General features: G+C 35.9%; 1 protein-coding gene across 1 annotated transcript in view; it reads left to right on the forward strand.

The window, feature by feature from the left end:
- Positions 1 to 24,118, forward strand: part of Fur2 (furin-like protease 2) — a 319,466-nt gene that overhangs the window by 279,441 nt on the left and 15,907 nt on the right. Inside the window, exons 19-22 of the mRNA XM_090382727.1 lie at positions 761 to 857; positions 5,815 to 5,997; positions 8,701 to 8,915; positions 18,746 to 18,849. Of these exons, the coding sequence (XP_090238853.1) occupies positions 761 to 857; positions 5,815 to 5,997; positions 8,701 to 8,915; positions 18,746 to 18,849 (599 nt within the window). The remainder of the gene's footprint in view (positions 1 to 760; positions 858 to 5,814; positions 5,998 to 8,700; positions 8,916 to 18,745; positions 18,850 to 24,118) is intronic.

Consider the following 24,118-nt stretch of genomic DNA (forward strand, 5'->3'; position numbering starts at 1 on the left):
TCCATTTGTGTTTCTTTTTAATCTATGAATGGCATGAAGTTTTAGGGAATTTATGCATTTGTTGGGAACTAATTGCTGTCCATCTTTCAAATTAGTTTAGATTTGATTTTGTTCATTGGTTTTTTTTTTTTTTTTTTGAGATTTACATTAACACATTCCTAATGTTATTTTTTGTACTTTACTAGTTCTCCCCATCCCACATAATATCTTACATACTACAGAAGTAATTTTGTATCAGCTTAAATTCATTTCTTAAAAATTGTATAAGCAAATCTTAATGAAGATTTGTTAGATGATTTCAAAGTGTATTAATTTGTTTACTTTAATAATTAATTAATTAATTTAATAATTTATTTGTTTACTTTAATAATTAATTAATTAATTTAATAATTTATTTGTATTACTTTAATTCTTCATTAAAGTAACAAAGAATTATACCTCTGAAGGTATAATTCTCCTTAATTTATTTTTCAAGTTACTCAACAATAAAAGTGTATTTACATTATTTTAAATTGAAGAATTTGTCACAGAATAAAATCAAGTAATCACGGTAACAAAATATTTTTGCAGTAAAAGGTGGCAATAAATTTTAACATTTACTTGTATAATAACATTCCCTTAAAACATCAGAAATTAGTTTTTTTGAGTTCAAGTTAAGTATAAAAAATGTAAATACATCTATTTATTAAATGTATACACGTTTATTAAATCGATTTGAATTTAAACCCAAATGCACTGTTTGATATTTTATATTTAACAGGTTACTTGGTAGATGGCAGCTGCAAAAATTGTCATTCATCATGCAAATCTTGTGTAGGACCTGAAGACTTTCACTGTTCCTCTTGTGTGGAAACCAAGTTAGTACTTAGTTTAGTTTGTATTCATAATAAATTATAAGAAGCTCTGTAAATTGGAAGTTTTATGTTGATGAGTTTGCTTCATGTTATAAAAGCAAAAACTTGAAAGTGAAAATTTTTTTGTGTTGTATTTATTATACTTAAACTGTTATCAAACGGTATTAAACACTGATATATAGAAAGGGCAACAGTATCTCATAGATCAAATTTTTAATATTGTGCTTAACCTCCTTTAGATTGTAATACAGCATGTAGTCTTCTCCCTTTCTCTGCCAAAACAGTTATTAAATGGATAGGTGAAGTTGACCTTCATAGTTCAGTTTTGTGTCTCCAGTTTGTTCCCACCCCATTGTTTCTGAAGGACAAATTGGAGTTATTGAGCCAGGACTTATAACAGAATATCAGTGTCACATTATTCTACATTAAGATCCTTGCTTTGTGATGAGTTGATTATAGTGTGGTCAGTGGACTAAGTAGAAATGAAAAGTGATAAATATTTGTTGACTGTTGGAAATTGGTGGTGCCAGTAAAGACTGATGTTAGTTGTATGGAATAGCTGGTTACTAACAAAGAAAGGAGAGAAGTGAGCAACCTGGATTGTTTGACAGATTCATTATAGATGCTGATTATTCTGCAAGACGCAAGAAAATTGATGATTATAAAATATGTTAAACATACCCTTTTCTTGTTGTATGGCTTCTCAGTATCATACTTCGAAGATAGTATTATCCTAGCATATTATACACTAAAATTGCTACCATTTTAACATTGTTGAACTGTTCTTCAAACCCCTGAAAGTAATCTCAGAATTGTATTATCCCTTATGAAGTTATGGTGCAAAAATGTGCTCAAATAGTTGCATGAGCTGTTACTCACTCCACAAGCATTTAAGTGCTTATGGTATGGCTATTGTTGTATATTTCTCAGCCATAAGTTACATATGGACTGTTAAATGCAAAATATAATTTTCATGTTTTTAGTGATTATTTAAAAAAAAATTAAATGCTACAAATTGCTGTTTGGAGTACTTTTGGAATTTTGCTCTTAATGCAGTAGTATCATTTTGCTTTTAATGCAGTAGTAGTATCTCAGTATCATACTTCTAAGATAGTATTATCCTAGTTTAGCCAGAAATGGATATTTCTTGTTTTTATGAATCATTAATACTATAAATTCTAGAAAAATGAAATATCTTATTCACAACTATTGTAGGGGTTTTTTTTTTTTTTTTTTTTTTTACTTTTAAAAACAACTCAAAAATTTATAAAAGGAACTGATTGGATGCAGTTTCAGTGTCCATTCCTCTCCTTTTTTTGTGATGTAATCTGTTAATTAAGGAACCAGCTGCACAGTTTCTAAATGAAATAGGACATAATGACAGACCTGTAATGATAGGACAGGCTGTCATTATGGGTCTAAACCAACTCCAACTAGATTGATTAACTTAAAAACTCAAAAAGTACTCACTATAGTAGGAAACTAATTGAGATTAGTATTAGTAATGGCAGTTGATGCAAGGAAGCAAGCTTATATAGCATGAGCAACAAAAAAGAAAAAAAAAAAAATACCCACATCATTTATCCATATCCTTTAATTTTTCTAATCCTTCCTTAAATTTATTCAGATTATCTACTTGAGCAACATTAGGTGGAAGTGGGTAAGAGTGTGTGAAAACAAACTTTTGCACATCTGCCTCACAGCCATCGTTTTACAATTTAAATTTAGGTCCCCTTATATGCATCCGAGAAAGTAAGGATACCATCAACATGTAGTTTATTCAGTCCATTTAAAGCCTTAAATACCAATTAGATCTTCTCACAGGTGCCTAATTTCCAGACACTACAGTTTGTGGAACTGAAGGCTTTCTTTGTGAGAATACCCTTTTTTGCCCCTTATTAATATTGTTGCTCTGTTATGTACCCATTTCAACAATTCCTCACCCTTCCTAATATGAAACTTTCAGGCATGTATATAGTACTCAGGATGCAGCCTAAGGTATACCTTAATTGCTCTCTTCAAATTGATCTGTCTACTATTCTATTATTACTCATATTTTTGCACCCTTTCTATTTAAGTTCATCTCATCCGTGTAATTTCCTCTTTTTCTGTGCTGGAAAAATTCCTGATATCATTGAATTTTTCTTAGCAACCTATTTGTACTGCTCAGAGAACTGCACATCAAACTATAAAATTACCCAGGTCTTTTTGTTCTCTCCACTACCTTAAGAGTGTGGTACTTGAATTGGTATGTTATTCTGAGATACTACTACACATTTTGTAGATTAGGTCTTGCTATTGCAACAAGACCTAGTTTCTCTAGTTCTCATTGCAATAGCACACCCTGATTCTTGTCATTAACCATTCTGCCAACCTTTGTATCAACTACGAACTTAGACAGCTTGAGATGCCTTTATTTATAAATATTGAAAACTGTAAGGGCCCAGCACTGACCCCTGAGGCACTCTACTAATAACATTAGTCCAAGAAGAGCAGTGCCCATTTATAACCACCCTCTCTTCTAACTCTCGCTCATCCCTTTATCCATATCAGTAACTTGCCCCTAATGTTACACCGCTGCAATTTGTACAGCAGTTTTTAATGTGAAACAATATAAAATGCTTTACTGAAATCTAAGTATATGATGTCAAAACTACTTTTTGTATCCAGTTCCTTTGTTACTGCATCAAAGTAGCTAATCAGATTGGTCAGACAAGATCTCCTTTTAACAGATCTGTGCTGTGATTTCTGCATTCCTGTTAAGGTTAATTATAAGAGCACCCAAGGATGCTCTTATAATTATGTCTAAAGACAATGCTTACCTCTTTGGATGATAATCCAGCAGATGGATTTGTGCTGTTATAGTAATCAGTATGCCCAGTGAATAACATCATAGTGATCTGTACACCCAGGTATAACAGTTTGGATGATAATGATGATGAAATCATTTTATAAAAATGAATCTATTTTTATTATTTATAAAAATTAATTATTATACTGCCACAGAACTTTCTCTGAAGGGAAGAGAGAATCTGAATGAATAAAATTGTTTATGGCAGTTATTCAGTCTCTGTTGGATTCTGGGAACATAAAATTCAAATTTTCATAAATGTTGGTCTCCTGCCTCTGCTTAAACCAAAGTGTTTAGTTTAATTTTTGCCACGAAACTAAAGAATTTGATATCAAAAACACTTACAGCTGGCAGATCCTTTAATTAGATGACATTTCAGTACATATATTCTGCCAGCAATTTCTTATACAGTGGTACCTTGGTTTGCGAGCATGATTCGTTCCAGAAACGTGCTCGTAATCCAAAGCACTCGTATATCAAAGCGAATTTCCCCATAAGAAATAATGGAAACCCAGATGATTTGTTCCAAAACTCAAAAATATTTATATACTCTAAAAATGATTAATACAAAATACATACCTTTTTATATTTTTAATATTTAAATTTAATATACATAAAGCAATTGGATTTATTAATTATTGGGTATGACAACTTTCACTGTCACTAGCAGAATCACTGCTGTCTGTTGACTTTTTCTTTTTGTGCTACTTTAACAAGGAACCTATCCAGTGACACTTGCTTTTGCCTCCTTTTGAGGATTTCACGGAAATATGACATTGCATTGTCATTAAACAGATTCATCGCTCGCACTATTACAAAATGAGGAGGCACGCTTGATACACATAAACAAAGTTGCACGTGTGTAGCAACTGAATAAACAACACCGTAAAGGCAGAGATACACTATTAACACCTCACATTTTACTAAAGCACATTTCTAGGGGTTATTACCATAAAACAATAAAAACAATTTCCAGTTGCATTCCTGGTAGTAGAATCTGTTATAAACTGGTAGTAAACTCGATCTCATTGCATTTGCGATTATACCGATAGCTGGAATTGTGTTGGTTTTTATGTTATTATGGTAAAATGTGTTTCCCCCTTCACTGATATAAAAAACATAAATACATTTTCAGAATCTACTATTCATTCCTATCGTGTTGCGTTTGGTTGGGGTGAGTCTGCGTTCAACTGCCATTTCTTGTAAACACAAAGACGAATTGTGCATAAGCGAATTCGGTTCGTGTTATATAAGATATTGTTCCCGTATTTATAAATCGTGTATGATCGAATTCGTGTAGTGTAAACACGTGTTATATGAGGACTGACTGTACTCATATTGCAAGACCTCGCTTGTTTATCAAGTAAAAATTTATTAAAAATTTTTGCTCGTCTTGCAAAACACTCGCAGACCAAGTTACTCGCAATCCAAGGTACCACTGTATTAGTACTTTAATTGCAGACAAAAAAAAAAAAAAAATATATATATATATATATATATATATATATATATATATATATACACACACAGGGTGGGCCAAAAACAGTAGGTATACAGTACTTGATCGGATGTGTGTTAATTTGTAAGTTACTTTTGCCTCCTTTTGAGGATTTCACGGAAATATGACATTGCATTGTCGTTAAACAGATTCATCGCTCGCACTATTACAAAATGAGGAGGCACGCTTGATACACAAACAAAGTAACACACAAATTCTGGTTAGCCAGCTGTTACTGTATGTCACAGTGTCGGGGACAGGTTCCAGGAATGTTGCTACGTTGATGGAGGACATTTTGAGCACCTACGAGACTAAACATGACCTGATCAGTACTGCATACCTACTTTTGGCCCACCCTGTGTGTGTGTGTGTGTATTTTTTTTTTTTTTTTTTTTTTTTTTTTGAGAGCACCTGTCAAATATTACTTAGCTTTACCTTAACTATTAATAAATATCTTTTGTTTATATTTCTGTTTGTGATGATAGTCATCAATGTGATATACCATCACGAGAAAGGGTTAGAAATGTAAATTCCTAGGTGGTGCACTTTCTTTGAACACCAGCGTATTTCCATTTCTTACATACAAAAGAGATTCAATTTTTCTGTTTTAGGTATTTTGATCAGGGCAGATGTGTTGACAGTTGCCCATCTGGATATTATGCAGAAAATTTTCGGTGTATGCCTTGTCATGAGACATGTGAAAAATGCAAAAGTAACTTGTCAAACCAGTGTGAGAAGTGTAAAAAGGGATTAGTTCTTCACAAAGGCAATTGTAAAGCAACATGTCCTATTCGGTGAGTTGGTATTTTCTTTTAAATATATGAACCTCTCTCTCTGTAATTTCAGTAAGTTCTGTCTAAAATTAATAGTAATTTTTGTTTAACAAGTCATGTAATATATAGATCCTGATAAAACATTAATTTCTGAAAATACAAATTCTGTTGCACAAAATCATATTTAATGAGACATTCATTAAATGAGTGTTTTCATTATAAGATCATCTCTTTCACTCTTTATTTCTATTTAATATCAAAAAGCATGAAGTAAATGTGACAACCTTGACTGGAAGAAAGTTTATACTGCATCACCTAAAAAAAACTACCTATCCCCGTCTAATAATTCCCTTTAACAATTTGTACATCCCCTCTAATAATTTGTAATCCTTATTAAATTCATTCAAACTACCTACTTTGTTCCAACAGTTAATTATTCTGGCTGAAAACAAATTTGCTTGGCTATCTGCAACCATCCTTTTTTCAATTTATGTCCTCTTATATATGTATTTGTTTAATTTGGGCAAAAAGCCTCTTGTTGTCTAGTTTTCAACAAGTGCCATTTGCAGAACTGAACTCTTTCTTATTGTGTCCCTGACTAATCATATTGATCTTCTCTACACCCATTCCAACTGATGCGTAACCTTCCTAAATTTAGGTTTTCCAACTAGTATGAAGTATTCAGTATGCAGCCTTGCCTTATAGGATGGGATAATCTCCTCCTCGCTCCTTCTGGTACCATTGACAGAACTTCAATGAGCTATCCTAGCCACCTGTCTGTACTGCTCAGAGAACTTAATGTTGGATTGTACAGTTATCCCGAGGTTTCATTTCATTCTCCTGTACCTTGAATGAAATAGCACCCAATTGGTATTCTGTTATTCTGGGATTTTTAGTACCCATGTTCAGTACCTTGTGTTTACTCATATCATTATTAAACCTCAGTTGCCACTTATGAGCCTGTTTTCTCTGTCTAATTTTCTATACCTTGTTGCAGAAGCACACCTTGATTCTTGTAATTTGCTACTTTGCCAGCCTTTGCATCATCTACAAATTTAAACATTCAGCTTGAACTGCTTTCGTCATGTCATTAATAAATATTGAAAACAGTTAAGGGCCCTGCACTGAACCCTGAGGGGCTCTGCTAATAATATTAGTGCCAATTAATAATCAACCTGTTTTCTGTCACTTGCCCATCCTCTTTATCCATAGAAGTAACTTGACTCTAATGCCACGTTGCTGCTAATTAAATCATTATTTACGGAAGAGATTAACTATGAAAAGCTACTAAATGCTCTTCAACAGTTTTTCGCTTCTTTTAAATACTACTTTGCTGAGCCAAATTAAAATTCAAAAGGTGTATAGATTTTATCACATATCTCCACATTTGAATTCAGCAGTACTAATGCCTTGAAAATTATTTTTTTTTATGTTATTTATTTCAATATATAGTTTGTAGTTGCATGTAATATTTCTTTCGATTAATCAGCTTCCGTGATTAATCTTTAACATAAATAGGGAGTATTCATGTACTCACAAAAAAAAAAAAAAAAAAAAATCCACACAAGTCAGGCAGATCACAACTGTAATCAAGCAATTTTTTTTTTTTTTATCTGTGCTCAGACACCAGGCATTGTCTAGCAACCTCAGCTGTTAGTATTAGCATTAGTTGTTGCATATGATGCAAGAAAGCAAGCTTATACAGCATCAGACAAAAAATAAATAAATAAATAACCTTCCCATTTCACTCATCCAGTCACTCCAAATGTTTGTCTAGTTCAGCCTTAAATTTATTTAAGCTATCAACCTCCACAACAACAGATGGAAGTCTGTTTCAGCAATACTTGCTGGCTAAAGGCAAACTTCCACACAATCTATTCTACAAATGTCTTTCCTCAATTTGAATCAATGCCCCCTCAGGTTCTTAGTCTGAGCAAGGGGAAGTATCCCATTAGCATTGAGCCTGCTCAAACCATTCAAGGCCTTATACACCTCACTCAGATTACCTTGCAGGTGCCTAGTCTCCAGATGCTGCAACTTGCAGAACTTAAGCCTTTCTTCATAAGAACAGCCCTTTGTTCCATTCACTAATCTTGTTGCCTTTCTCTGTACTTGTTCCAAAAGCTCTACATCCTTCTTAAAATGAGGCCTCCAGACCTGTATACAGTACTCAAGGTGTGGCCTGACAGGTGTGGTGTTGCCTTATTACAAGGGGATAATCACTTCCTTATCCCTGCTAGAAAAATTCCTGTATATCATTGACAAGATGCCATGAGCCACTCTTGCAGACTGTCTGCACTGCTCAGAAAACTTCATATCTGCCTGCATAATTACCCCCAGGTCCTTTTCATTCTCTACCACTGTCAGTGTAGCACCATAGAGTTGATACGTTACTCTGGGGTTACTGCTTCCTATATTAGTACTTTACATTTGTCAATGTTAAACTTCGTTTGCCACCTCTCAGCCCATCTGCTCAACTTTTCTAGATCCTGTTGCAGCAGTGTACTGTCATTAGTGTCCTTAACAACCCTGCCAACCTTCGTATTGTCTGCAAACTTGGACATTAAGCTTAATATAGCATCATTAATATCATTTATAAATACAGAAAACAACAATGTTTCCCGTAATCATGTGGATCTTATACAGTAGCATAATATAGACCTGCATATCTAGACTAGCATTATTAAAAAATTCAGAAAATTTTGATAGAAATTCTTCTTATAGGTGGCACAATGATGGAAATGGATTTTGTGTACCATGTCATCCCTTTTGCTATTCATGCATCGGACCTTTGAATACAGACTGTGCTTCATGTGATACAGAATATCACCTCATTGCAGGAAAATGCCATGATGGTTCCTGTCCAGTTGGTTCATATGAACGTAAATCTACTACTAGTGAATGTTCACCCTGTCATATTTCATGTAAAACATGCAGAGGTAAATGAGTTAAATCATTATTTTGATATAATCGTGAATTTTGTTATATCATAGTAGTCTCACTTTATGGAAAATAGTGTTATTATAAAGTAGCAAACTGCCAGTTCAATAGCATTTTATGTAAAAATTTACTTTTATAGAAATATTATACAAAATAAAGATATTAGGAATAATGGCATTGTGGCAAAATATTAGCATAAAGTGTTATTGGTGTAGTAAGATTTCATAAACTCCATTTTATGATCTTAGTTATAACGTTGTTGTTCTGTTATAAAGAGATCCTTTAGATTTGAAAGTCAACTTCATAAAGAACCAACACTTATGATAATAAATTATATAATAAAGTATGAGGACACATTGATGTAAAATAACTGGCCATGAGGACAGTTCTTTCTGTTCACTTTTTGACATCTTTCTGGAGTATGTACATTGATAGGCTTGTTGTATGGGTTCTTGGGCATATATACAAAAACAAGAGCTTGTTTTGAAGGTCACTTCAGACTGTGTCCATTAATGTAAGAATTGTCAAATTTTCTAGCATATGCTGCTATTTCTTATGTGTTTTTGACTAATTATAGACACAGATAATAGTTGGCAGCGTGAAAATAAAATGGGGAGATCACACCTGTTAGCCTTTAGTTGTCAGATTTGGTATACAAAAGTCAAAATTATAGGAATTCTCTGGACTACATATTGAGAATTTTAAAAAATTGAATGTTGGTTGTTTGGTTTTTAGGAGCATTAGCAACTAAAGCCATATTGCACCGGGAATATGCGGTGGCCATTCCCTGACCTTTCCGCATCCTCCGTATTTCGTGGTCACGGGCTCGAACCCTGGTCTAATCAAGAAGCGTGTGTTACGCACTGCTGCTCCTGCCCACCTGGCTACGGAGGCGGCAAAAATTGAATAAAATGATGCATAAATAGTTGTAGATGATATTTTTTATAAATATTTTTAGGCTCCTATTTTAAATTCTGATTTGATTTTTTACAAGTATCACAGTAGTAATAATATATAATAATAATATCAAGTATATAATTGTATCACAGTTTTTTACTGTAGTGTTGGGCAGTAAAGTCACAATAAGAACAAGTTAATATTTAAAAGTGTTTATGTACAAAATTTTTACAGAACTTATTCTGTGAAAAAAAAAAAACTCCAGAACCCATCATTATTGGAAATTACTACCCAGAGCTTACACAGAAAATAAGTTTCCAATGAAAGAGTTAAAAAGATTGATTTTTAAAATGATAATAAATTGAGAAATGTTTTTTTTTTTTCATTTGAAAAAAAATAAAAAGAAACAACCATTTTTAGAATTAACAAATAGCAGATGCAGATGTTAGGGATAATTTAGTGGTTCTCAAAATGTGAGCCCCACTCCCCAGAGTTGGAGGTGGAGTGATTATCATTATCACAGTGTAAATCTCAGACAGTTTTTTTAAATTCTGTACAGTGGGATCAACTGGTTACCAACAGTAAATTCTAAGTGGGAAGCATTCAAGGAATTAATCGTGGATGCTACTAAAAGTTTCATACCTATTAAGAAATATTGTTCAAGGTTTAGGCCTAAATGGTTATCAAATGAACTAATGAGACTCTTGACAGAGAAGAAAAATGCATGGGATGCATATAAATTATCAAGCGACTCAGAAGCCTATGGCAGATATAAGCTAGTCTGTAATCGGGTCACAAAGGAGGTTAGGCAGGCGAAGGCAGATTACGAGAAATCTTTGGCAAAAGATGCTAAGAAAAATAGCAAGGATTTCTTTACTTATATAAACTCTAAAAGGAAGGGGTTGAATCTGATTGGTCCATTTGATATCGATGGTTCGACTGTTGATGATCCTGCTCAGATAGCAAACAAACTGAATGAGTATTTTGCATCTACATTCACACATGAGGAGTTATTAAGGTTTGAAAATGGCAGAAAGTTATCAAATTGTAGCAGGGTGCTTAATGATTTTGTAATAACTGAGATCAAAGTGAAAGAGAAATTGTTGAAGTTAAACATAAGAAAGGCACCTGGGGTGGATGGGATCTATCCAGTTATATTAAAGGAGGCAGCAAAGCAACTAAGTAAACCCTTAGCCATAATTATGAGATCATCCTTGGACTCAGGGAAGGTACCCATGGACTGGAGATGTGCAAATGTATCCCCAATTCACAAAGGGGGAATCGAAGGGTGACACGAGTAATTACAGACCAGTTAGTTTAACTTCTGTTCCGGGTAAAATAATGGAGTCACTGGTTAAAGATTCATTGCAGGATCATCTAGACAAGACTGCAGCAATAATTCAGACACAGCATGGGTTTGTTAAGGGAAAGTCTTGTCTGACAAATTCGATAGGATATTATGATGTGGTTACAAAGGAACTGGATGCAAAAAATAATTTTGATATCATATATTTGGATTTCAGGAAAGCTTTTGACACTGTTGCGCATGGAAAACTATTGTACAAATTGGAGCAGAATGGTATTAAGGGTAAGTTGCTACAATGGATAAAAGGATGGTTGAGTGGGAGAAGACAGAGGGTGGTAATAAATGGGTGCTGCTCTTCGTGGACTAATGTTATTAATGGAGTCCCACAGGGTTTGGTGTTGGGTCCTCTGTTGTTTTGTATATTTATCAATGATATTGATGAAGGTATATCAGGCTTAGTGTCGAAGTTTGCAGATGATACAAAGGTTGGCAGGGTTGTTAATGACAGTAATGGCAGTGTGCTACTGCAACAGGATCTAGATAATTTGGGCAGATGGGATAAGAAGTAGCAACTGAAGTTTAACCTTGGCAAATGCAAAGTACTGCATATGGGTAGAAGTAACCCCCCAGAGAAACGTACTACACTTAAGGTGGTAGAAAATGAAAAAGATCTGGGAGTAATTGTGCAGTCAGATATGAAGTTTTCTGAGCAATGCAGACAGGATGCCAGGACAGGTCATGGGGGTTTTGTCAAATGATATATAGGAATTTTGCTAGCAGGGAAAAGGAGGTGATTGTCCTTCTGTATAAGGCAATGGTCAGGCCACGCCTTTAGTACTGCGTAGAGGTCTGAAGGCCTCATTTTAGGAAGGATGTAGATTTGCTTGAACGTGTACAGAGAGAGGACAAGATTGGTGAGGGGAATGAAGGGATCCTCTTACCAAGAGAGGCTTAAGTTCTGCAAATTGCAGTGGCTGGAGACTAGGCACCTGCGCGGTGATCTGATTGAGGTGTATAAGGCCTTGAATGGGTTGAGGACGTGAATTCTGATGGGATCCTTCCACTTGTTCAGATTACGAACCTAAGAGGGCATAAATTCAAATTAAGAAAAGACAGATGTAGAATAGATGTGCAGAAATTTGCCTTTAGCCAGCGGGTGGTTAATTGCTGGAACAAACTTCCATCTGTCGTTGTGGAAGTTGATAAGTTAAATAAATTTAAGGAGGAATCGGTCAGGCATTTGGAGGGAATGGTGTTTTTTTTTTTTTTTTTTGGCTGATGCTGCATAAGCTCACACTTCCTTTCTTGCATCACATGCCACTACTACTATCTGCATTCATTGTGAGAGAGAGAGAGAGAGAGAGATTTCAAATCGAAGAATTTGAATTTTACGATTCTTTCTTCTTCTTTGGTCCTTAGCTGGCAGCTGGGGGAGGCGGTTGGCCACGCAACCAGTATGCTGCTGTAGGTGCCGCAGGGTTTCGGACTTGCTCTGTGATGTTCTTCCATATCTTACGATCCATGGCTTCAGTCCTGGCCTGGTTAAGGTCGAGACGTCGGCTCTTCAAGTCATCTTCCACTTGCTTGGCCCACGTTTTCCTAGGCGCGGTCCGTTGGATGCTCCATTGGGTGGGTCGTTGTCTCCAAAGGAGTGTGGATGGTATTCTGTTCGTGCCCATTCTACATACATGGCCAAACCATCTGAGCCTTCGCTTCTGGATTTGGTCGGCAATGGTTGGTTGCTGTTGGCATCTGGCGTGGATGGTATCATTAGTGATGCGGTCGCGAAGAGAGATGCCCAAGATCTGCCGCAGGCATCGCATTTGGAATACCTCAAGTTTGTTCAAATCTAACTTGAGACAAATCCATGTTTCCGATCCGTAAAGAAGAATGGGCAGGATCAAAGTCCGGAAGAGTCTGATTTTAGTCTTTGTGGAAATGTTGGTCCTCTTCCACAGACACCATTTGAGTGAGGCGAACGCAGTGGCCGCCTGTCCAATTCTGCTATGGATTTCCATGGTGGATGCAACTTTCTTCTCCTGGACCAGCGACCCAAGGTATTTAAAGTCCTGCACTTGCTCGATCTGGATGCCTTTGAGATAGATGGTGGCTTGCGACTCATCTGTTGTCAGGGCCTTTGTCTTACCAGCATTGATCTTCAAACCGTATGGCCGGGCAATGCGGGCAATGTCATAGAGGATGTCCGTGGCTTCAGCGTCGTTACCGGCAAGGATAGCACTATCATCAGCAAACATCAGGTCAGTCACATAGTGATCCTTGTCATATTGTATGCCCTGTCTGTTTCTGAATGCTTGCCTCATAATGGCGTCGACCACGATGTTGAAAAGCAACGGGGAGGCTACATCCCCTTGGTGGACTCCAGTTTGGATGGTAAATTCCTCAGATAAATCGTTCTGGATGCGCACCTGGCTGGTTAAACCATTGTATGCAGTTTGGAGGAGTGTGATGACTTTTCGAGGTACGTGTTCAACCTCTAGTAGTTTCCATAAGGCAGGCCGGTGGACACAGTCGAAAGCAGACTTAAAGTCAATGAAAACAATGGCGGTTCGCTGTCCACACCGGATCCTCTCCTCCATCAGCTGACGAATGGCAAAGATTTGATCACAGCATCCTCGCCCGGGTCTAAATCCTGCCTGTTCTTCTCGACTGGTTTGCTCGCGATGTTTTTGCAGTCTTGACTGGATGATCTTCATAAAGACCTTTCCGATGATGGAAAGGAGGCTGATGCCACGGTAGTTCTTGCAGTCCCGGTTATCACCTTTCTTGTGGATCGGTACGATAATGGCTTTCCTCCATGTTAACGGAATTTGTTCAGTGCACCAGATGGTTTTGAGGAGTGAGTGTAGTTGGCGAAGCAGTACATCTCCCCCGGCTTTGATCGCTTCTGTGGTGACTTGGTCCACTCCTGGTGCCCTGCCATTCTTCAGGGATTGTATGGCTGCTTTCACTTCTTCTACTGTAGGCTCAACATCGACCATGGAGACCTCAGGGGGGGTCGATCGAGAATGCTGTTGCTGGCGGTCCCTGAGGTGGGTCGTGATTATACAAAACTTTGAAGAATTCACTCCACCGTTGCAGGCGTTCGGATGGTGATCGCACGAAGGTCCCATCAGCATTCTTGATGTTGTCACTAGTCAATTTGGTCTTTCCACTCAGACATCTGAGGGTGCGGTAGAGAGTGCGGTACTCGTTTTTGGATGCCGCCACTTCAAGATCGTCTGCCACTTGGTTCCAGTATGCTTCTCTTTCTGCTGTCATTCTTTGTCGGACTTCTCGGTTTAGCTGCCGGTACCGTTCAAAGTCGACCAACTTTGCCTGTTTCCGTTTGTCCACGAGGTCGAGGCACTCGTCTGATATCCATGGTTGCGTTCGACGTCGGGCAGGTGGACATAGGGGCTTGGCACATTCCAGGATGGCATCAGAGATCTGCTTTTCTTCTTCATTTATATCCTCGGGCACAGCCAGCATCTCGAAGCGGTTGGATAGGGCGATCTGATATGCCTGTTTGTTGGCAGCATTCATTAGCTGCCTCCAGTCCAGCTTGGCTGACCGAGATGATCTTTTTGCATGCCGTAATTTGAGCTGCACCTTAGCCCGGATGAGGTAGTGATCAGATCCTCAATCAGGTCCCCTCATGGCACGAACGTCCATGAGTGATGAGCGAAATCTGGCATTGATCAAAATGTAGTCCAGGATTGCTGAGTCCTTGCCAGATGGATTTCGCCATGTAAGTTGATGTTTTTGAGGGTGCTGGAAATGGCTGTTTCCAATGATCAGGTTGTTAGATGCGGCAAAGGACAACAAACGTAAGCCGTTGTCATTGATCTTCCCATGGCCAAACTTGCCCATTGTTGTTTCCCAACCAGATCTGTCCACGCCAATATGGGCATTAAAGTCCCCTGCGAGGATGATCACTTCTGTCTGCGGAATTGAATCCAGCGTATGTTGGAGCTGGTTGTAGAAGTCATTCTTGGTCGGGTCCAGGCTAGTCTCAGTTGGCGCATAGGCGGAGATAATATGGGTCTTGATGGTGCCCTTGACAGTAAGGACTGCCAGGCGGTCCGATATTGGTTGGAAAGCGATCACACTACTGGTGGCCTGAGCATCGACCATAAAGCCCACTCCTGCTTCTCGTTTCTCACCACCAGAGTAGAATAGTATAACCGCTTCATTAGGTGCTGGTGGTTGGATGATCATCGTTCCAGACCCGGTGAGTCTTAATTCGGATAATGCCGCGATTGATATCTTGCACCTAAGTAGTTCTTGGGCAATGATTTCCTTTTGTCCAACGTGGTGCCCCGTTCGAACATTCCATTCGCCAATGTTAATTGTCCTTTTCGGCGTAGTAAGCTTATTGCTGTGGCCAGTGATCCACTTCACACCAGCACCCTGGGTCCCCAGTGCTGGCACATCGGCTACCCCGGATGCGGTAACATTGTTATAACAGCTTGTTCTGTGGCCAGTGGTCCACTTCACACCAGTACCCTGGGTCCCCAGTGCTGGCGCATCGGCTACCCCGGATGCGGTAACATTGTTGTAAGAGCTTGTTCCGAATTTCATGCGGTTTCTTGCCTAGTTTCCCCGGTTTCCCGGTTCTGGTCATTTCGGCAGGATGACCACCCTCCTCCTTTCACAGACGGGCTTGGGACCGTCCATGGCGGAGTTCTTTCTTACACTTCATGAGATTTTTGAAACATTTCTTAACACTTATCTGTCAATGTCTTGAAAGCAGCTGTCAAATTTAGAAATTAGGTGATAGTAAATTCCCCATGATTATCATAATCATATTCTTTCAGCAGTATAAAAATATTTTTAAAAAAATTTTGTTTCCTAATATAAACATAAAAATACAATTTTAATTAAGCTTTATTAGGAAACAAAATTAAAGTACAGCAGACTCAAATTACCGGGATCAGTTTAACTGGGACACTTCAAGACTCCAAATTAAAAAAAAAAAAAAAAAACAACCAGAAATCAAAGTTCAAGTAATAACTAGAATAGGTATAAACAGATGTTTTGCAAGTCGTAAATAAGCAACAAGAAGCGGCGTTATAAAGTCGTCATTGGGAAATTATCTTTAATCCCCCCCCACCACCACCACCCACACACACACACACTGTCTTCACACCTGACGCAAAAAAAAAAAAAGAGAGAAAGAACAAAATGTTTAGTTTGTGTTAGTGCGTTGCTTCGGCTATTGTGTTCCATCGCACCGCAAAGAGAGATTTTTTGTTGTCAGGGATAATGAAATTTTTTTTTTTTTTCTCTCTTTAAAAATCTCAATGATGGGTATAAACAGATGTTTTGCTAATGAGCTGCTCTTTCAATTAAAAAAAAAACTTAATTATTAAAAAATTTGAAAACTGTGCATCCGTTAAATCTTTAACGAACCATTATAATGTTGGTTACCAAACCATACGCAACATCGTAAAAAATAAAGGATTTATTTTTTATTAGATTTAAAATCAACATAATAAAAATAAAGGGAAGCATCGTATCGAACACATCAGTAGTGCATGGTAAGTTTTTTTTTTTTTTTTTTTTTATCTATCACCATATTTTTTACGTAGGTTGCTGAACATTTTTGGATATAGTAAGTCCCCGACTTTACATAACTTCAAACTTGCGTTAATTTTTTTCACTCAGTTTTTTTTTTTTTTTTTTTTAGGATTGTAAAATTTAAAACAGTAAAAGTTAATAATATAATTAAAATTTAAAGTTAATAATAATAAGCAATCAATAACAACAATCACAGCACGCACAAATCGCACAAGCGAGATATGAAGTAACAAGCTTAAAAATAGGAATGAAGAGAAGATTCTTAATTTATTTAGGTCTTTTTTTATATGACTGAAGATTTCAGTGAAGGGGACCCACATATCATCATAATAATGTATCCTATAGAATTCTGTCTGTCAGTATTATTGCAAATGAATACGATCGAATTTACTACCTGTTTATAATGAATTTTTTTTTTTTTTTTTTTTTTTATGAAAACCCCAAACACGAAAGGTATCAAAATCTATAGTACTTAGTACTGTGCATGGGTTGAAGGAGAAGTATGGGGGAGAGGGGGATGCCGGAAACTTTGCTCTAGAGACTAAACATGGGTTTCACCACTTCAAGCCTCCAATAAGCAAAGTGGTGGTATTTCACCGGTTGATGAAAGTCATTTACAACCTGAATTGCACTAACAGAAAAGCTCAATAACCCAGAAAGTGCAAATTGTTTTTGTTTTATGGCAATGACCTCCAAAAATGTGTTTTAGTAGAATGTGAGCTCACGTGGGGTAACAATAGTGAGTTTTCGCCTTGACCCTGTGAAGTTCTTTACGGAAAATTTTATTTTGACTGTTGCTAAAAAGTGACAGCGGTACTAGTAAATCTATCAAAAAAAAAGGAAGGCAATCGATTTGGATCAGAAAATTAAAATAAGGATGTTTGAAAAATGGTCAAACATTAACAAGTATCGCACCAAATTCAGATTTGTCAGTGTCAACAGTGAACACAATAATAAAGGAGAAAGACAATACGAGAAACAGTGAAGGGATCAGTACCAATGAAGTAACTATGATAACCAAGGCTATGAAATACATATCAGTTTTTACTGTACAATTTCTTCCTTTTGTTTTCTTTTCTTATGTGCCATTCCAGCTACTTTGCCACTGTCCCCAGATAAAGTTTTAAATTGAAGTAATTAAAAATACATTACTAATATATAAAAAATATATAACTAACACTAATATATAAAAAATATACAACGAACACTAATATATAAAAAAATATACAACTATTTTTTTTTTTTTTTCATTCTTCTGATTATATTATGTGATTTTTGTAATTTTGGCATATCATAGATATATTAGCAATATTTTATTAGTCATTCCCAAGTTATGTAAAACTCGACTTACATAAGAAGTTCTGGAACGTATGTCAGGGACTTACTGTATTTTTGGATTAACCGGGAAATCGATTATCCAGGATTTTTTTTTTTTACCATCTATCCCAGAAAATTGAGAGTCTACTGTATTTGGGAATCTTCTCTTCTGATGGCTCCCCATTAATGTAGAATCTCAATTATTTTAGTGGGGTAAATTTTTTTTTGAAGTTTATGCTCATGAGGAGATACAGTTTTGATAATCTGTATCCATATAGTAATACTTTATTTATTTAATTTATTTTATTTTTATTTATTTTATTTTTTTTGAGATTTTCAAGTGTGCTGACTAAGGTCATCCCACAGGCTGCTAGTGGCCCATCCTCAAATTAGATAAAGTCACTTTGGATACAATTATAAATACAATATAAAAACATAAAATAAAAATAGAACCATAAGTTTTTTTTACAGTACTCTTGAAATTGGACGAGTTTTTATTCATTCGATTCTTTCATATTGGGTTTTTTTTTTTTTTCCTCTCTCTATAATTATGTTAGCTTAATGATCTAAACAATATTTGTTTTGAATTATTGATATTACAATATTAAATATTACAATATCTGCTATGTAATAATACATTACATAGCAGATATTGTAATATTCCAGTTTGAATTATTCATATAAGAAATGTCTTTAAAAACATTTCATTTATTGTCTTTTATATTATAGGTGTAGGGCCATCTGCTTGTAAATCTTGTCATGCAAATGCAACGTTAGTGGGTAGCACTTGTTTTCCTTGTCTGGATAATGAGTATTATGATCATCAAAGCATGGTATGTATTTTTCATTTATGTTTGTTGCTGTTAGTTTAGGTAAGGTGAATTTTTCACTTCATCTTTATCAGAGCAGAAAACAGTTTTGTAGAAGTGACAAAAAAAATTGAAGTTAAGATGCCTAGATAGTTATAATTTATGATGCTTTCTGCACTATAAATCTTACTTGATGAATATCACTCTAACAACAAGTTTAAACTCATTGCTAGAGAGAGAGATTGAAATTAATGGAATATACAAAACATGCCAATTTTGCCATCTTGCAAAGTATATTCACTGGGATTCCAGATTGTTCACTGATGGGAAGCCTGGCCTTCAGTCAGTAAGATAACCCTTGTGGGTAGCACAGTGATTTGTTGTGAGGATGTGAGTGCTTGTATATGCATGTTTGTATTGGGACATGACCTATCATACTCTTCTTCTGAAATAAAGCAGAAAATTCCTGCAGTTAACAGTTTAATTTACACAGGTATCCTTTGGTTAGTTGAGTCCTTTTGTATTTAACCCTTTTAGTGTACAAGATTTTGATTAACTGTTCCATCCTGACTTATTTCGGTTACCTTAATCGTCACAGACTCAACATTTGGTTTCCTTGTAATGCATAATTTAATGATGTAGCACATTTCAGTAAATCAAAGATGATAACCTTATAAAAGTTTTTAATTGAATTTCTTTAGATTCCATATCTAAGATTACATAGTAATGTATTTTATAAAAGATAAATTCTTTAGCAACACATTTAAAATTACAATGACTATTAACAAATACCAATACACATTAACATTGAATCAGTTCTTATTAGCAAGGTAAACTGTGATACAGTTCGCTACTAGTTGTGCTTAAAATTTTTAAGACTATATAACATATTCATATCCTATATCACTCTCATAATCTCCTTTTCATTTTTCTCTTTTCTCATTATTTATTGTCAAACATACCCATATTTTTGACTACAGTACTAGCATTCAATCAGTGGTGAGAATGTGGTAACTAGTGTTAAAACTCTCTACATAACAATATAATTTGAGCATGTGCCAAGCAAAGGATTATATACAAGAATAATATATATATATATTATTTAGAAAGTACTTAATGGATTACAAATGTATACAGTATACAGGAGCCGACCGGGCTAGCCGAATGGGTAAAGTACCTGCCCGGCAACCCAAAGGTCGCGGGTTCGATTCCCGCCTCGGGCTTGGATCAAAGTACTGCAAAAACCTTGGGAGGTGCAATATGGCCACAGAAGCCGATGCGCCAACAACTACCAAATCAAAAAAAAAAAAGTATACAGGAATACCTCGCATAGCGTGGTTTTGAACAGCGCAGATTTCACTATAGCGCGGTTTACAAATTGAAAAAAAATTAACTGTGTTACGCACCAATGCATTTGATATACTGTATATGTATGTATTATAATGCCAGCTTGTAGGCCAATGCATTATGGATTCAAGGCCATGCTGACTGTTGTTGCAACTCCCATTATATACGGACTCTGCTAGCATTCATACATTAGTAAACACTCTAGATTCTGAGTGGTGAGGTTGTTGACTGTGCGTAAGCTGTACAAATATTTTTTGCTGTGTATTTTTAAAAATGTTCCTTTATACGCAAATATGAGTGGAAAGAATCAGCGCAGTTTCACACAGCGCGGTATTTTTTTGGCACGAATTAACCGCGCTATGCGAGGTATTCCTGTATTATCATCAATTTCAGCCATGGTCAATCCCACTGCAGGATGAAGGCCTCCTCAACATATTTCGGGCATCTCCATAGCCAGGTGAGCATGAGTAGCAGTGCATAGCACACGCTACTTGATTAGACCGGGGTTCGAGCCCGTGAGCCACCAAATACGGAGGATGCGGAAAGGTTAGGGAATGATCACCGCATATAGCAGGAGCAATATGGCCTTAGTTGCTAATGCTCCTAAAAACCAAAACAGCAACAGCATCAATGCATTTCCAACAAGTTTTTAGTTTCCATCAAATTTTAGTAAACAGTATATACTTATATATATATATATATATATATATATATAATATGAGTCTAGGAAAATTTACCGCTGCGTCAGTTTATCGCATAAACAATTTACCACCGTGTCAGTTTATCGCATTTTACCGTCTAGAAGCAATGAGATGGGTTTGGTCAAATCATAAAAAGTTATTTTTTATTTAAGTTTCTGCCTTAAGCTGTGATTAGCATATTTTTGGAATTCTATGAACTATGAGGGAATAGTATGGAAATTAAAAAAATACATGTATGGAAATATGTAATTTTATAGGTAGATTATGTATTTTAATAGTTACATGTATCACAAAAATAGTAAAAAATCCATTATTTGAACAATATAACAATTGGTTAATTTTAAAATAAATTAATTATTATGTCATAGTACACTGCAAAAATTCAAAATGAATGTTTATGCAAACTTCGGAATCAGTTACGTTGGGATAATTAATTACTAAGAAACTGTAATATTTACAACACAGTATGTAAATTATTAATAAGAAATATTATGTGCTATACCTCTTAGATAATCAACAATATCACCCCATTCATCGTATGCACTAACAAGCCTTTTAATTCGTTTATCACAATCGCGATACTTTTTTTTTGTTGTTGCCCGGTCACTTCCACTTAAATATTGTTCAATGCACATTTCCTTAATACTTTGTTCTTTTTTTAATGCAATCGAAAAATTTCCATATGTTGTGATGATAAGCAGCGACTTGTTCATCAAATCCTCTATGCCACTCTTCAACAGAATTATTCATTCTTGGTAATCCTTCAAGAACAAGCTGGCATGCGTTCCACATTTCATGGGAATACTTTGGTGGCCGACGAAGATGTCGTTTGGTTGGGCGGCCATTCCATGTATCCTCAAAATAATGAACAACTTCTTGCGATTCTGGAGGAAAAACACCATTTTCACACAAATGTTAAAAAAACGACCATCACAATTGGAGTGGGCACAAATGCAATTGCTGCCAAAATTCACATATTTAAAGCAAAATTAGCATCAGTTTCATACTGTTGTTTCAATCCATTATTCTGAATGGAATGAAAAATACATTGTGAAAAGTGGAAAAAACAACTCTGTTGCGAAGCATCAGGAAAAACTCTTCTGGCTATCATCGCCATCTCAAAATCTATAGTTATTTATTGCGGGGACATAGCTGGTTCCAGTATTTTCAGCTGCTGTGGTAGAGATACATACGTTTCCTCAGACTTGTTAGACAATAATGCATAAACTAATGGAAGCAATATTTTGTCCTTGAATCCATGTATCATATACTGTTAATAAAAAAGTAAGGGAATAGTTTTGAAAGTCCCATCTGCATACCAGTGTTCACTTCGCACTAACAACTGCAAATTTCTTTTCGTACTGAAAATTAACATACGATTGTCCTCTCATGTAGAATCCAATTGTAGAAACAATTCTCCATTGCACGATGTTTTATATTCTCTGTAAAAACTGTCTCTACAATGCGTTGGAAGAACTGGGCCATCAAAATTTCGATTTCTTATATTTCGGATCGTTTGTTTCATTGTATCCACACTTGGACGCTTCGGGGCTGCTGCTTGGCTACAGGTTCTCAAAACATTTGAAATAATACTATGAGGCGTATTATTTGTTGTTTCTGCATAAGTTTGAATGGTACGAAGAAGTTGTGCTGCTTCAATTCCTGCTGCGTCTCCACAATGATTGTGCTCCTTCCATGTTTTAACGATGGTGTTATCTACCATAGTAACTCGAGCGGCACATTTGGTTTTTCGGTAATTTCGACACTTCAAATGAATTTTTGTTTCATTTTGCCTGTCTTCATAAAACAAATGTCCTCTAAAGCACAATTTCAGGTTTCCTTTTTCTGATTTCAAAAATTCCACGACATGATGTGGTAGTGGTATGTATATCTAGGAAATGTAAACCTAGCATATAACTTCCATTTTTAACTTCACTTAATTCTTAAATAACACCTATAGAAAAGCCTTATTTTCAATTTAAAATGACCAATAAATTTATATAAATTATACATATTGCCTGGTGATAAAATATGCTAGCGATCATTTGTAGGCTATAAATTGTTTATAAACTTAAATTTTCTTAAATTTTTGGCGATAAACTTTACTAGACCAACTTTCCTAGACTAAATCTAGGAAAGTTTATCGCCCGCTATTCACCGCCAGCAATTAATCATTGCATCAGTTTATCGCATAAACAATTTATAGCCTATAAATATTGCCAGGCAATACATAAAATTTATTTTTAACTTAAGTAGCATGTTAGGGGAGTGGGGGTAGGGCATGCTGATTAGGGAGGTACTTATATATTTATAATCTCTTACAATCACAACATTTTCTTATTTTGAGTTTGTGAATGCATCGTGTCGGTGGAATTTTTGAAATCAGAAAAGGGAAAACCGAAATTGTGCTTTAGTGGACATTTGTTTTATAAAGACAGGCAAAATGAAACAAAAATTCATTGGAAGTGCCGAAATTACCGAAAAACCAAATGTGCCACTCGAGTTACTACGGTAGATAACACCATCATTAAAACATGGAAGGAGCACAATCATTGTGGAGTTGACGCAGCACAACTTCTTCATACCATTCGAACTTATGCAGAAACAACAAATAATAAGCCTCATAGTATTATTTCAAATGTTTCGAGAATCTGTAGCCAAGCAGCAGCCCCTAAGCTTCCAAGTGTAGATACAATGAAACGAACGATCCGAAATATAAGAAATCGAAATTTTGATGGCCCAGTTCTTCCAATGCATCGTAGAGACATAGTTTTTACAGAAGAATATAAAACATCGTGCAATGGAGAATTGTTTCTACAATTTGATTCTGGACCCGAGGACAATCGTACGTTAATTTTCAGTACGAAAAGAAATTTGCAGTTGTTAGTGTGAAGTGAACACTGGTATGCCAGTGGGACTTTCAAAACTGTTCCCTTACTTTTTTATCAGCTGTATATGATACATGGATTCAAGGACAAAATATCACTTCCATTAGTTTATGCATTATTGCCTAACAAGTCTGAGGAAACATATGTATCTCTACTACAGCAGCTGAAAGTATTGGAACCAGCTATGTCCCCACAATCAATAACTATAGATTTTGAGATGGCGATGATAGCCAGAAGAGTTTTTCCTGATGCTTCGCAACGGAGTTGTTTTTTCCACTTTTCACAATGTATTTTTCGTTCCATTCAGAATAATGGATTGAAACAACTATGAAACTGATGCTAATTTTGCTTTAAATA

The sequence above is a fragment of the Mastigoproctus giganteus genome, chromosome 1, assembly GCF_048544385.1.
Source record: "Mastigoproctus giganteus isolate SK-2022 chromosome 1, ASM4854438v1, whole genome shotgun sequence".
NCBI lineage: Eukaryota > Metazoa > Arthropoda > Arachnida > Uropygi > Thelyphonidae > Mastigoproctus > Mastigoproctus giganteus.